The sequence below is a fragment of the Tasmannia lanceolata genome, unplaced genomic scaffold, assembly GCF_043159265.1.
Source record: "Tasmannia lanceolata isolate RefF3 unplaced genomic scaffold, GAP_Taslan_0.1 ptg000002l, whole genome shotgun sequence".
In the NCBI taxonomy this organism is placed as follows: Eukaryota; Viridiplantae; Streptophyta; class Magnoliopsida; order Canellales; family Winteraceae; genus Tasmannia; species Tasmannia lanceolata.
The window spans coordinates 2,529,808-2,545,164 of record NW_027518679.1 but is presented as its reverse complement, the minus strand read 5'-3'; the positions used below and the strand labels follow the sequence as shown (position 1 = coordinate 2,545,164).

The 15,357-nt window shown below is 36.9% G+C and overlaps 1 protein-coding gene across 5 annotated transcripts in view; it reads left to right on the top strand.

The window, feature by feature from the left end:
- The first annotated feature begins 8,811 nt into the window (after positions 1–8,811).
- The window catches only part of LOC143873272 (uncharacterized), a 35,964-nt gene continuing 29,418 nt past the window's right edge, over positions 8,812–15,357 (top strand). For 4 of the 5 annotated variants that reach the window (XR_013248345.1, XR_013248396.1, XM_077376803.1 and 1 more), the window contains exons 1-5: positions 8,812–9,014; positions 9,192–9,443; positions 9,523–9,568; positions 11,657–11,978; positions 12,060–12,961. Coding sequence is in view for 3 of the 5 variants with exons in the window: in XM_077376803.1 (XP_077232918.1) it covers positions 9,268–9,443; positions 9,523–9,568; positions 11,657–11,978; positions 12,060–12,961 (1,446 nt within the window). In the remaining 2 variants the exon portion in view is untranslated. The remainder of the gene's footprint in view (positions 9,015–9,191; positions 9,444–9,522; positions 9,569–11,656; positions 11,979–12,059; positions 12,962–15,357) is intronic. The other variant, XM_077376811.1, reaches the window with a different exon arrangement.

Here is a 15,357-nt window from a genome sequence, read left to right as displayed (position 1 = left end):
TGAGAAGAAGTATAGAGACATCGATGAGGTGCGTTTCAAAATTTTTACAACGATAAATTCTTAGATGTGAAAATTCTATTATTTTTCTCTTATAAATGGGTGTTGCACGTGCGTTTTTACTAGTATACATAATGTCAATATAAGGGGGTTTCTAAGAAGACTATGCTCTATATTTTGCCATCTTTTCAATGATGGTATTTTTAATAACATTGCTTTTTGATAAAATGACAAATATATCTCCAATTTTACACATTAAACAATATTAGGAGCACAGCTTGGGATAGCTGTGACTTGAGCTGGTACTCATATCATTTCCCAATATATGGATTCCTTCAATGTTGTTTGTTATATTAGGTATCAATAGATATATATAAATTTACACTTATAAGGCATTTAATAGCTATAGAGAACTTTACATTTATTAAATATTTTATAGCTACAAAAAATTATATTTATAAAATATTTAGGGAAATGTTATCAGCACAACCATATTTTGATATTTGCACAAAACCAGTTGTCCTTTCTTGTTTAATTGGCTGGGGAGAGCTTTTTGGGAAATGTAATAACCTTTCGACAACTCTTTAAATACTAAAAGACAGCTTGGGTTTCTGTAAATATCAAAATATGGCTGGGCTGATATCATTTCCCAATATTTAATGGGGAATGACTCCTCCTCCCCCCCCCCCCCCCCCAATGGATAAAATCCCCCCTTTAGCGGTTTCTGTGAGAATGGTCCACTGCTTGAGGATATATTCACCTACTATGACGTTTTTCTTTGCCTTTAAAATTAACGAATAACGTTGGGGGATATCATTTCCCTATTTAATATAGATAAATGTATATTTACATTTGTAGGGTCTTCAAAGCTTATTCATGGTCGTCAACTTTTCCCATGGTAACCAAAACATCTATAAAAGCCACCAAATACCTCCATATCATGTTGTAAAATAGGTGTATTATCTTGGGCCTTGTTCATAGTCGATGGGCACTCCCACTATATATAGATAGTATAGATTTGACTTACAGACACCTATTAAAACAACAAAATACCACAAAACCACCTCGCAAAAGATGTGCATTATTCTCAAATAAAGATGGGGTTGTTCGGCACAAGGATAGCTTCCTCTAGAGTCAATTCAAGCAAGGGAAGGAATGGGGGAGGAGGTAAGCGTATCTTGGTTCTCCCAATATTTCCCAATATTTCAATTTCCCATCCTTTGCATCTAACTCTTTAGATGGTCGATGCCACTAAATTTACAGAACATCTCACCATTTGTTAACACCCAAATCAATGGGTGCTATTGTCCAACCGCTACTCATTCATTGATCATCCGTTGATGGGCATGCAAGGAGGGCAATAGAAGGGAATGGAAAGAGATTCCTAGGCCATGTTTGGCAACCATGAAAACTATTCAATGGAATATTTGTGGGCCCAACTGTGAAAAAAGTGGATAAGAAGGAGGGGAAGGGAGAAAATTGAGTAGACGGAAGTAAATTTAGCATAAAAAATCACTAAAAACCAGTGAAAAGGAAATGCCTGTTTAGAATTTTTTTTTTTTTTTTTCGCTTTCAAGCAAGGGAAGGAATGGGGTTGAGTTTAGATTTAAATATTCTATGCACCCTTCCTGTGTGACCTTTTTTTTGGGGGGTACTTCTCGCGTGACCTGTAAACCGGCTACGAAGGACCCCTCCAAGGATAACTATCCATCCCCCATAGAAATGATTTAGTCATTTTCCACTGGTAGGGGAACAAATCTAAATGACAGACCACTCCAAGGATAGCTATCCATCCCCAATAGTCCTTCATTTGATTTTATCATCTACTGTTCAACAAGAACCTTATGATAATTTTAAGTAGGAGCTTTCTTTTTGGTCCAACTGGGATGTGTCATATGATCTGACCAATGCATATGGTGGGGCCATTAGTCATCTCATAGTTTTTTAATATGTTGGGGCCATTTTGGATTGGTCATTAATTATAAACTAGTTGCAGACCTATGCGATGCACGAGGGCAAGGAAAAAATATGACCTAAAACTGTTTTAAAATTAAAGAAAAATTAAAGATACATTCTTAATTATGGTTATAGAGAGAGAGAGAGAGAGAGAGAGACAACTTGCTAATTTTTAGTACAATAAATGGCCATTCCCATATGTCCTTGAAAGCTTTTTCTAGGTGACGTTCAGAAAAGGTAAAAGGTTAAGAGACTATTTTGGGGAAACAATAGATCTGCAGCGTATTTTATTGAAATCGGGAATGAATTTCTTTTTTGCAGTTTTACAGGTTTTGAAGGATGTTATCTTTTTTAACGGGATACAGGATTGCCATGTGGCGCACTTAAAATTAGGGCACAAAAAAATTGAGAATCTTTTGTCCAAATAATTGAATTATTTGGACAGTTTCGTCGCATGGGAGAAAATACATAGTTTTTATAAATTAAAACTTAAAAAACATAAATGAAAAATGAAAATGATATTTCCACCTGGCTTGTTTGTATTTTACTAAAAACGCCAAAGAAAAGTATTTCATTTAACACGGATGACATTAACATAGCAATTTGCCAGTATTTAAAGATGGGCTAATTGATACTATGTTTTTTCTTTTTTGGAATGGCACAAATTGATACTAAGTTCTTAAACTAAAGAATATATCTAGGCACCATATTTAGAAGCAATACTTTAATAAAGGACAAAAAATAAAAAAAAACAGATTTTCAATCTATCAAAAGAGGGATAAAAATCCACACAAATACTCCATAGAACAATTATTAAAAATATAAATATCACTTTAAAATTAAGAATACGGACATAAGCCAAGCAAAGAAAAAGAGGCAAAGAAATATAAGCACATCTCAAATGAAGTCAAAAGCCCAAGCACATAATCCACATAAATACTCCACAAAACACTAATAAAAATAGAAATATCACAAAAATTAATAGCACACAAAAATTAACAACATAAACACAAATGAATCGGATAAAAAGAACAATCTCAAATTAACATACCTTTTGAAACTATCAATCATTGGCTTACTTATGCTTCTCAGCTTAAAGAATTGTGAATTGGAAGTCATATCTGCTAAATATTAAATTGAAATAAAATTCTTGAATTTGGGAAAGGAGAAGCTTCAATAAAGTTTCCATCATGAAGATTTGTAAAGGCGTGGGAGAAAATGAATAGGCAAGTGTAAAATTTTACCCTGGTTTTTTGCTCAAAATATACAAACAAATCGTTTTTTCAACGTAGGTCCTGTTTGTTATGGATTTTGAGAACCAAATGTCAGTCCAAAACTGATTCTTGAACTCAAATTTAATTTTGAGTATAATAATCTGCTTTGGACTCACAATTGGTTCTCAAAGTCTGAAACAAACAGAGCCATAGTAATTCATTGGCATTTGTCTGACATGTTATCCTCATTAAGTGGTGATTTTATAGAAGTGATGATTCCTTACTTGGACATGATACGATTTGTAAGCTACATGAAAGATACACATTTAAAAAAATCAAAACCACCAAATATACAGCCAAACAGAAATCCTAAAACCCAAATCCCAAAATGAGAAACCAAATGTAATACAAAATGGGAAAAATGAATCACTCGGAGAATCACTAATTTCTGTTAGAGGAATTAGGTCAAGCAAGAGGTTGCTTGAAGCATTACACCCAAGGTATCTAGTTTGGAATACCAAGTTTGTTGCCTCCAGCCCCTATATATATATATATATATATATATATATATATATATATATATATATATATATATATATACTAGGGTTATAAGAGGTTAACGGGCTCCAGCCCATATGGGCCAACTACACCTGATGCATTACCTATTGAGCTTATATTAGAACATATACTAGGGTTATACCATACACATGTATACCCAACAATCTCCTCCTTATGTTCTACATACAGCACAATCCAATAGATAGATAGTGTGATGTTCAAACAAAATATTGAATCATCCACATCACCATATCATAAAAGATCTGTAATCCAACTGAAAACACGAATACTTTTATGATTAACCAAGAGTTTGAGATACAATCTAAACTCAACCAAAGGTAGTTTCACATATAAGTTAACCCTACTGATCTTAGAGGAATTCATTCATGGGGTATGATTCTCATCGAGATCCAAAATAAAGTTTCACAAACAAGTGAACTCTATAATTACTGAAATGAAAGCACAGTCTCCATGACTTTAGAAGATTTACTCATCAAGTAAGTTATCCTCATCAAAGTTCAAATCAAGACAAGCTCCTCCTTTTTAGCCAATCCGTGTGAATTACCAAATATGGTTTCATGAAAATGAATCCAACAAATTGTGAAAACATGAAAGTATCTAGTTCTACCTGAAGAATAACTTAGTACAATTTCAAAATGGCTGAAAAAGTATCAGTATCACTCTCACCATAAGCATCATTGTCAAGTTTCAATAAAGAAAAAGACCTAAACAACTTCTTTTGAAAAGAACCATTCATTATTGTCAAATTTTAATAAAGAACAAGGCCAAACTAGTTTCTTTTGCAAAGAACCATTTCATGTTTCCATTTGGAATGTCACAGTCATCTTATCCAAATTTGAGTTAAGTTGAATCATCTATGTATGAAATGTACAATCTTTCCCAAAAAAGGGCATGTCATCTATGTATGGAATGACACACAACAACCACAGACATCTAGGAAAACATCTCAAGTGCCTATCTTGGCCAAAAGGGAGATTCAAAAATTCAAAATAACATGAATGTAGGTTAAGTCCTGTATAGGTTAAGTCCTGTCTATACAGACTTTAACCCCATCTCCCCCACAGTTTTGAATATTCGATCTTTGTTCAGTCCATTTGTGAGAGCATCGGCCATATTATCCTTCGATCTCACATCAATCAAAGTGATAAACCCGTGTTCAATGAGATAATTCAGCATGGCATGTTTTAGCCTAAAATGTCTCATCTTACCATTAAAGAGTAAGTTCTTCACAATCGTAATTGTAGCTTGATTATCACAGAACACACTTAAGGAATTAATCCTTAACTGAGTTAGTGGAATGTCCATAATCAGATTCTTTATCCACTCTGCTTCATCCCCTGCAGAAGCTAGAGCATAAAGGTCTGATTCCATAGATGACAGAGTAATGCAAGTCTGTCTCTTCGACTTCCACGCAACAACAGCTCCACCCAGGGTAAACACATAACCACTGGTAGACTTACTGTCTTTTAATTCTGAGCCCCATGATACATCAGAATATCCTTCCAGTACGGGAGGATGGCCACCATAACAAAGAGCATAATATTGACTACCCTTAAGGTATCTCATCAACCTCATAAGGGCATCCCAGTGATCATGGCCAGGATTACTAGTGAAACGACTCAGCATGCCAACTATAAAGGCTATGTCTGGCCTAGTGCAACTCATAGCATACATGAGACTACCAATCAGTTGAGAATAAGCTAACTGATTCACAGTGTCTCCTTCATTAGAGATCAGCTTCTTGGTATAACCAAATGGTGTCTCAATCGGTTTGCACCCACTGTATCCCCATATAGAAAGTAGTTTTTCAATATAATGGGCTTGGCTAAGGGAAATCCCTTGCCTGTTAAAACTTACTTTCATACCAAGAATGGTGCCAACAACACCCAGGTCTTTCATGTCAAATTCTTAACCCAAGGTTAGTTTCACGTCACTCACTACAGAAAGATCGGAAGCAAGAATCAACATGCCATCTACATACAAGCAAATAATTGTGACCTTATTCGACAGAGAACGATAATAAAGGCATTTATCCGAGTAACTCGTCAGAAACCCAAAGCTCTTTACTACCGGTGTAGTGGGCCCACATGGGCTAGAGTCCATTAACCAGTCATTAACCCTAGTGTATCTCTATATATAGGGGCTGGAGGCAACAAACTTGGTATTCCAAATAGATACCTTGGGTGTAATGCTTCAAGATTGTTAGAGGAATTAGGTCAAGCAAGAGGTTGCTTGAAGCATTACACCCAAGGTATCTAGTTTGGAATACCAAGTTTGTTGCCTCCAGCCCCTATATATATAGATACACTAGGGTTATAAGAGGTTATTGGGCTCCAGCCCATATGAGCCCACTACACCTGATGCATTACCTATTGGGCTTATATTAGAACATATACTAGGGTTATACCATACACATGTATGCCCAACAATTTCAACCAGAGAAAAAAACTTCCTTGAAAGCACATCGAGAGGAAAAGAAAAAAGAAAATGAAATGGATATATAGATGAAAGAGACTGAGGGGAAAAGAACATCTCCATGAAAAATCTCGGTGAAGGATTAAAAGAACACATGCTACTGGTAAAAAATAAGAAGAGTAACTTTATATTTTAGTTCCGTGACATTCTTAAAGCAACCTTACATGACGAAAGAAATGCATCAGATATACCTTATTAGTAAAACCACATAAATTAGATAAAATATCTAGCAGATATGATGAAACATAAACTATTGGAAGAATGAGTGTTAATTGATATATCACGCCTTCATGGTCGAAGAAGATCTGAGAAATCAAATTACACGACATCACGATACAAAAATTTTCCCAAAAAAGAAGCTCTCCAATCTGCAATAAATAGATAAAATATTATAACTCCATGAAAGATGGAGAAGGTTTAGACAATGACAATAGCTATTTAAAATGCATTATACAGAAAACAGGATTGAAATAAATAATTGGTAGGGATTGGGAATGTGCAATAGGAAGACTGAAAGATGATGGCACAAAAATGAAAGAAAATATTACGCTTTAATTAACAGGAAAAAAATCAAACGGCAAAACAGAAAAACACAAAGTTAAAATCAAAATATAAAGGGAAAAAAAAAATAGTATATGAAGGAAATCCAAATAAATCGTGCTATTCTTCTTGGCTGGAGAGCAGAAGGAAGTTAAAAGATGAATCTCTCAAAGGAAATTCATCGAACACTTTGTATGGAAAACCAAAGGATTTTTTTACCATACCTTTCATTTATCGCGAGGTAAAAAATCATGCGGAGGGTTGCTTACTGATGCGCTCGAAGCGGGTTCTGAAATACACAGGTGAAATTTTTAGAGAGAGAGAGGAAAATCTGGAAAGGATTTGTGCTGAGATTTTTTTTGCATATTTTTTGGGAGGAAGTCGTGGGCTTTGCCATATATATAACAGGTAGACCTGGCAAAAGCGACCCGTGCCCGCGGGTCGACCCGACCCACCCGCAAATTTGCGGGCACGGGTCTGAGTTTTAGTTACCCGTCATAACTAACCCGCGGGTGACCCAACCCGCAAAAACACGGGTCGGGTCGGGTCAACCCGCGGGCACCCGCATTTTTACCGTATTTTTTTTATTTTTATTTTGAGAATGTTATCAGCACTACTGTTTTTTGATGAGGGCACTCCTCACTTTATAAAAAGTACGGTATGGCCCGCACCATAGGATTATCCAAACCGTCCATTAGATGGGCCATAGCCTAAATAGGTTATGCCCCAAAATTATTTCCATTGGTTGATTCTAACCCTCCGATCTATAGAGGGTTAGGATCAACCCTCTAACATTCAGATTGGAGGGTTAGGATCATCCTATGGAAATGATTTTTGGAGCATAACCTATTTAGGCTATGGCCCATATAATGGACGGTTTGGATCATCCTATGGTGTGTTGATAACATTTCCTTCTGCTTTTTTTATAGGAATTTGCTAGCAAACTTCTCTTATGCCACTAAAATACCAATAAAATGTAGACAATTATGACAATTACGTAAAAAACTGATGCGGTCAAATCACAATCCTCCAGATTTGCGGGTGACCCGCGGGTCACCTAAATTCTAACCCGCAAAAATGCGGGTCATCTCCTGACCCGACCCGCACCCGCATCACCCGCGGGTTGACCCGGCCCGACCCACCCGTTTGCCAGGTCTAATTACAGGGCAGTTTCTATCAGTTATCGAAATTAATTGAAACGTTGTGTGCATGTAAAAAGGGCAGTTTATCTCTTAGAGGAAAATGGAAAGCCATAAACATAAAATTGTTCTTTTCGTATTCTAGAGAGAGGGGCGGATAAAACACCCACTTTATGAAAATTGAAACCGTCTCCTCATGATTTTGTGCTATATTTATGGAGATTAAATAGGGAAGAGAAGATACCCACGAAAGTAAAAAAAAAAAATTTCTTTTGAAATTCCGTCGATACAAAGGGGCATGTATAGGAGGGGTTGACACGTGGCACCACCACCACAGCTTAGAGGATTCCGCTTTACTTATATATTATATATATAGGAATATAGGATGAATAAATGATATCAACAAAATAATTCAGGCCATTTAATAATTAGACTGCAAATTCGGGAAGTGATATATCTGCCCCTTTTGATTACTTGGGACAGAAGTCTAGTATTTTCCAAAAGTACTGTGGGGCCCACTTAATAGGATGATCTGAACCGTTAATTTGCTCGGCCACATCTTAAATATAGGCTGTACTTGGAAAATCATCTCCATGGGATGATCCGAACCCTCCAATGTAAGGAGAGATATCATCTCCATGGGATGATCCGAAACCTCCTATCTAAGGAGAGATATCATCTCCATGGGATGATCCGAACCCTCCGATCTAAGGAGAGATTGCACATTATAGAACCTCTTTAGAACGGACGGTTAGGATCATCCATGGCGATGATTTACGGGTTACAACCTATTTACGTTGTGGCCCAACAAATGAACGGTCTGGATCATCCTACGAAGTGGGCCCCACGGTACATTTTTGAAAGAATATAAAATCCTCCCAAATTCCTATCTCACAAGTTTCTTCGGGCGATTATATCATCTCCCATTTCTTCTCAATCTTTTCTTCTAAGCCTCAGAAAAAATTCTCCATAATCGCATCAAATCGATTCTCTGTTCAGAATATCGTCTTTTCTAGGGTTTGAAACGATTAAAACCCTAACCAGAGCTCCCACTACGCCTTTTCTCGCTTCTCATAAGTCCTCTATAAAAAAAACCCTAGCGAGAAACCGAGTGGTAAATTTATTTTTTTGCGCCTGTTCATTTTCCCTCCTTTTTTTTTTTTGGAAAGTTTGATCTGAAACCTACCTTTTGTTCTTCTCTCTTTGTTTTTATTTGTTTATCTGTTTAATCGTTTTCAACAAAGAGATGTTCTCAATGCTCCTAATCGCTTATAGACTGATTAAAATGCAGAAATGGTATCAAGAAACAATGGAGATGTTAGCTTGTGTTAGACTCTGAGGAGTCTAATAGAAATTGAAAGAACAGAATGGCTTGTATTTCGAGAGGAGATATCTCGTTAATTAAGTTCAAGAAAGAAATCATTGACGATTTCGAAGAGGATTGTCTTGATCGCATTCCGTTGATAAAACGGAGGGAAATGTTGCTTGCAAGCAGGTCTTCTACTTGTGTTGGTTTTGAAAAACAAGGCAAAGGATTTTCATTGTGAGTATTTGTTTCCATTTTCGCACGTGTGTGGTGGGGTGGGCTTGCTCTTGATAACTTATGTAACATTTGTTTGTAGGTCTTTGACTAATGCAATTGTTAAGGAAGAGCCTCGCGTCTTACAGGTATTAAAAGCTTGCTACTTGTTATCATATACACGTAGTTTTAATTTTTCCTGAAATGACCGAAATGTTTCCATTTCCATCCCCACCGAAATGAAATCTACATGATTGTCTTTCACGTCATTATTTTCCCTAAATTTTGACCGAAATGGAACAACAAAAAAAATGGAAAGATGTTATTATTTTAATTTTTTTTCATTAATGTACAAAATGATATTTGGCAATCACCATCATTGAATTGCACAACAAACAAACTGTATCTCATGCACGGGATGTCAGATCTGCATGAGACCAGTAATACTATGTAACTCTATGTGGTATTGACATGGTTGGGATCTTTGAGGGGAGACTAGTCACTGTACTTTCTTATACCTCATTATATTGTACTTCTTTATTGACTTTATTGTTCTAGACATGCTCGACAACACATGTCACTAGGTGTTCTATGTGATTAAGCCATTATAGATGGTTTTGTTGCATATGTGAAAGTTTCTAAGCATGTATTTATGCCTATGATTTGGCCGACACTTCGAATTTATTGCCGACTCACCTGTCTTGCCGTGTCCGACACGACACGTGTGTCCGCACGTGTCGACACTCCTTTAGACACTTTTACTTGTATTGCTGGAAATGTTAGACTTAATGTGGGTGTGTGGACATGTTTTTGTACCGTGTCAAGTGTGACATTCTGTTTTTTACTGAATATTGTGTTTACCTCATTTAGACAACTCGTATCCTTGTATAAACTGAACACACGAATCCATATCCACAAATCATGATTACATATACTTTCTATTTTAGCCGTGTCCCAGTTTCTAAAGTTTGGGGGTTTGCCGTGTCCGACACTCCGTGTCCGTGTCGACACGCGACACTTGTGTCCGTGTCCACAAATCATAGATTTATGCTTATTCTAGCATTTCCCAAAGTTTCTTCTTAGAATTTTATCATTTGCATATATTTTTTTTAAAAGATGATTTTTTTATCACTTGTGTATGTTTCTCTACGTTTCCGTGATTTTACAAGATTTCCACTGAAATCGAAATCTTTCAATTTCCGCGCCAGCCGAAACCAAAACCGAAATTTAAAACCTTGGATATACATAATGTTTGTGTTTGCTTTCTCTCTACCTAGTCGAGCTACTTTGCTAGTGCCTAGTCTACAACTGGAAAGACTATCTGGTATCTAGATGTCGGTGGAACTTCCAATCTTTAGTATTACCTTCAATTTAGTGACATGGTGAAGCTGTCTTGAGTTGGTAAGTATTCCCAAGGGATTTTGGTGAGACTGATCTTGTTGACAAAAGCTCGTAGAGTTATAGGATATTGGAAACAAAACCATTAAAGAGGTTCTTACTTCTTACTATAATTGCAAGTATTTTCTATGTAGGTCACCACTCCCGCTTTAGAGTCCCGTGCTTTCTAGATATTTAGGGTCTTAAAATTGGTAATTTTCTGCCCTTTATTCTTCCACGTGCTTTTCAACTCATCTTGCTTTCCGACTTCTGGCCTTTTTTTTTTATGGGTAAGTTGGGGTTAGGCAGGACCCCGATCAGATGTGTTAGATAAAGAAAAAAATATACATGAAGCTTGGGAAGCCAACCCCAACAAGATAGGGGCAATACAGAAACTCCCACATGAAGGGGGAGCAGTAGGACAAAGAAAATCAACAACAATAAATAAAACAAACTAACAAAGCTTAAAAAACAAAAGAGGTTTCAATCCAAAACACCGAACCCAAAGCAATCAATTTCTTGCAAGGAAAGGCAGATTAACTCCCTGCGGCATCCAAATCCCCAAAATTTGCTTTATGGGGTTGTAAGGTACTCAACTTAACTGCTTTTAGTATTCAGCTGATAATAACAAAATGTGATGTTTCCCTTACACGATCCATGGACTCAATCACCGTACACATGGTGGTGGATGCAAAATGATTGCTCATTTTTTTCCATAAGAATCCATATCATTTACATCTCTGTTTTGGTCTTGTAATAATATGTCATACTAGTGTCTATATTGTTACAGATGTCACTATTTCTCCTGATAGATATGCTGTCCGCCTGTATTGGTTTCCATTCATCATATTGTGTTGCAGGATATCTTCACGAGTGATCCTGCTTGTGCAAGGACAAGCATAAGTGTGCGTGTTGCTAGAGAAGGGAAAGAAGGATATCATTCTGAAGTGGATACTTGTGCTTCTAGAGATAGCGATTTGCAAGAAACCTGGGCAAATGGTGATATGTGCTCAAACCGGATCCTTGCGATTGAAATTCAAGGTCATGTTCCACTAAAAGATGTGGCTATAAATCACAAGAATGTGGACAATATCTTCAAGGATGTTGCTCAAATTGGAGCAAAGAACATTCACCAAAATGTTGATGAAGAGAATCAACGCTTTGATGATAGTACAAGAATAGGTGTACTCACAATTCAACTTTCCTTTTATCCTTGTTTAATGAAAATTGACTATCAGACTAATATTTGTCATTGAAATGCAGGTCCATGTGTTGACAACATTATGGTCCGAGAGTGTGAGCCAATACATTTTGCAGAAAATGTATTGCAAGTTCCTCAAGGCAACATCAATCAAAATGAAGCTAAATATGCTCCGGAAACTGTTCATTGTAGCAACATAAATGCACCACAAATCCCGTCAGTCTCTGAAGAAGTTGGGAAGCATTCAAGTTATGAGGAGACTCTGCAACAAAAGCAATATCGACTGGCTCATGAATTGGTAGAATTTTCGTCTATGGGTTTTCTGATGCCAAAAGAATTTGACAATAGCAAGCCAATTGAGGACTGGTTAATGGACTGCGGTGAACCAGAAGGTCAAGATATTTTAAGAGCTTATCCTGATCTTTTCACTAGAATTCCTCAACATCCTCAATATAGTTTTGAAACTTTTTCTTCGTCAGTGAGAATGAGATTTTGTAAAGTTTTGTGGGAAGAACTTATTGTACTTTTCCACAGAGTATTGACTATGTCAGTGGAAACACCTTTAGCAGAGAAGGAAGACGTGAGAAGGATCATCAAGGATATGGAAGTTCAAGGGTTTCAGGTTGACCATTTAAATGCTTACATGGGTGAAATGGACAGATTAACTTTGGCTTTTGAAGAAGCAAGAGATGAGACGGCCAGAGAAGTAAAAAATTTGGAACAGTCAAAGGTAATTTGGGAGAAACATTTGCTTGGGAAGACTACAGCCCAAGATGAAGTCCGGAGGTTAAAGGACTTTGCAAAGGAGTTGGAAAATCGACTACATGTTGTAAAGAATGAACTAGAAGCCAAGGTTTCTTTTCTTGCAGAAAAAGAGAAAGTTGAATCAACTTTACAGCCTTTTGGAGTGAAAGAGGCATTTGTAAGTAACAGTAGGATAAAGTTGAAGAACATTCTGGGCAAGGTGAATTCTCTCAAGCTATTTCAGTACTCGCAGTGTTATGTTGTTTTTCCACACCAGGTGTACTCTTTAATTGTTGTAAATGGAATTTTAGATTTTGTTTTCATGACATTTTTTTATTTATGTGAATATATCTTTAACTAGAGTAATATGTTCTGATAACAGAGAGTAATTTTAAGGAAGATGAAGGAAGGAATGGCTCTTGCACATAATTTATAGATGGTTAAGGATATATAGAGTAAATCATATTTCTCAACTCCATGGAAGTATACTTTCCTCAATAAATTATCCTTCAACTCAATGACCTCACCAACTCAATGCACTGTAAAGTTTGTAATTAATTGTACCAAGGTTTTAAATTTCGGTCGGCATGGCAATGGAAACATTTTGGTTTCGGTTGAAAATTTCCGTGGAAATCTTGTAAAATCACATAAACTTATGGAATCATATGGAAATGATGGGCATTTATGACGAAACTTCAGGAAATGATAGAATAACCGCATCTCATAAGCAAAAAAAAAAAAAAGAAAAAGAAAAAGAAAAAGAAAAGAAAAACTACCCATAATGGTTTAATAACATCGAACACCTGGTGAATACATTGTCGTGCTTGTCTGGTAATTCATTATATATCACATTTCGCATGTAATTCATAGAGATATTTTATGTAATATGTACACCACTTTTTATATGCAATTCATATAAAGATAATTATGTAAAATATATTGGTGTAGTACACCATTAATACACTTACGTTGTTTGTTTCATTATGCGTTTCAGTTTTGGTATCATTTCGTTGGGATGGAAACAGAAACATTCTGATCGTTTCATGTCGGTTTCGGTCGAAATATAAAACCATAAATTGTGCTTCATGGTGAACCTATGTGATAATCTGAATTTACTAAATTGCAGTATAGATGTGACCAAGTAGCTTTATTTAGGTATAACTTTAACATATATATACCGTAGATTGCTATCCAATTGCAAGAAAGTGGTACACAATTCCGATCTATGGGTGGAAGATACGAGTGGAAATGAGGCTTGATACTTGGAAGCGCAACTTAGTAACTTTGGGTGGAAGAATAACCCTCATAAAGGCGGTTTTGGCTAAACATTCTGATCTATTACTTGTCTGTCAGTCCGTCTTCAAATGCCCTGTGAGTATTGATAAGCGAATTGAATGTATTCAAAGAAGATTTCTTTTTTCTTTTTTTTTTTTTGGTTTGGAGAGAGAGAGAGAGAGAGAGAGAGAGAGAGAGAGAGAGAGAGAGAGGGAAGGGTGCGAATGAGAAAAAGAAGTTGTCCCTTGTCAAGTGGAAGGAAGTTTGCAAACCTTTAAAATTGGGTGGATTGGGTATTAGCAGGTTGAAGGAGGTGAATTTAGCTCTTTTAGGCAAGTGGCTATGGATATTTGGGGAGGAAATTCAGCATCTGTGGGTTTGTTTGATTGGAGATTAATATGAGAGTGTGCCTGGAAGTTGGGTGTTTGATAATAAGTTCAAGTGTAGGGGTGTGACCGTGTGGAGAGATATTTTGAACCAGAGGTTATTCAATAACGGGATCTGATTCAGGGTGTATTCAGGGGAAATGGTCAGATTTTGGACCGATCTTTGGTGTGGGGAATCTTTTCTTAAAGACTTGTTCCTTCATCTCTTTGTAATCGCTCTAAACTGGAGGCATGTGTTTCAGACTATATGGTGCATGGGGAGAATGGTATTGCTTGGAACTTCAATTTTCGTAGGAATTTCTTTGACTAGGAGCTAGAGAGGATAGCCCAGCTGTTGGAGATCCTTGATTCGCAGTACATTAGTTGCTTTGGGATGGACAAAAGGGTTTGGATTTGGTGCACTTCAGGGGAATTCGGCGTAAAGTCCTTCTGCCAGCAGCTCCCTCCTTGCTCGGGATCTTTGCAGGTAGCCAAACTTTGGACTTCCCCTGCTCCTTCCAGGGTTTGCGCCTTCAGTTGGACAGCGGTACTCGACAAGATTCTTACGGTCGACCACCTAAGAAGTTAGAAAATGTTGATAGTGGGTCATTGTGCTCTATGCATTGAAGCGGGGGAATCGGTGGACCACCTTCTTTTGCACTGTAAGTTTGCTCGATATGTGTGGAGTAATTTTCTTCAGAGGTTTGGTTTGGAGTGGGTCTTTCCCGCCAATTTGGCGGATTTGGTTTTGTGTTGGGACTTCTCCCATTGGCACCAAAAAGGTAAAATTTTATGGAAGGAAAGAAACGCTAGAATTTTCAAAGGTATGAAAAAAGTCCCAATCTGGTGTCCACATTAGTCTTTGCACTACTATTTCTTGGGCCAGAGCCCTCGCTAAATTTAGATTCACTTCGGCTTACGACCTTTGGTATGGCTGGAGGTGTTGTGCTGTTCTAGTGGAGATAGTGTGAACGTT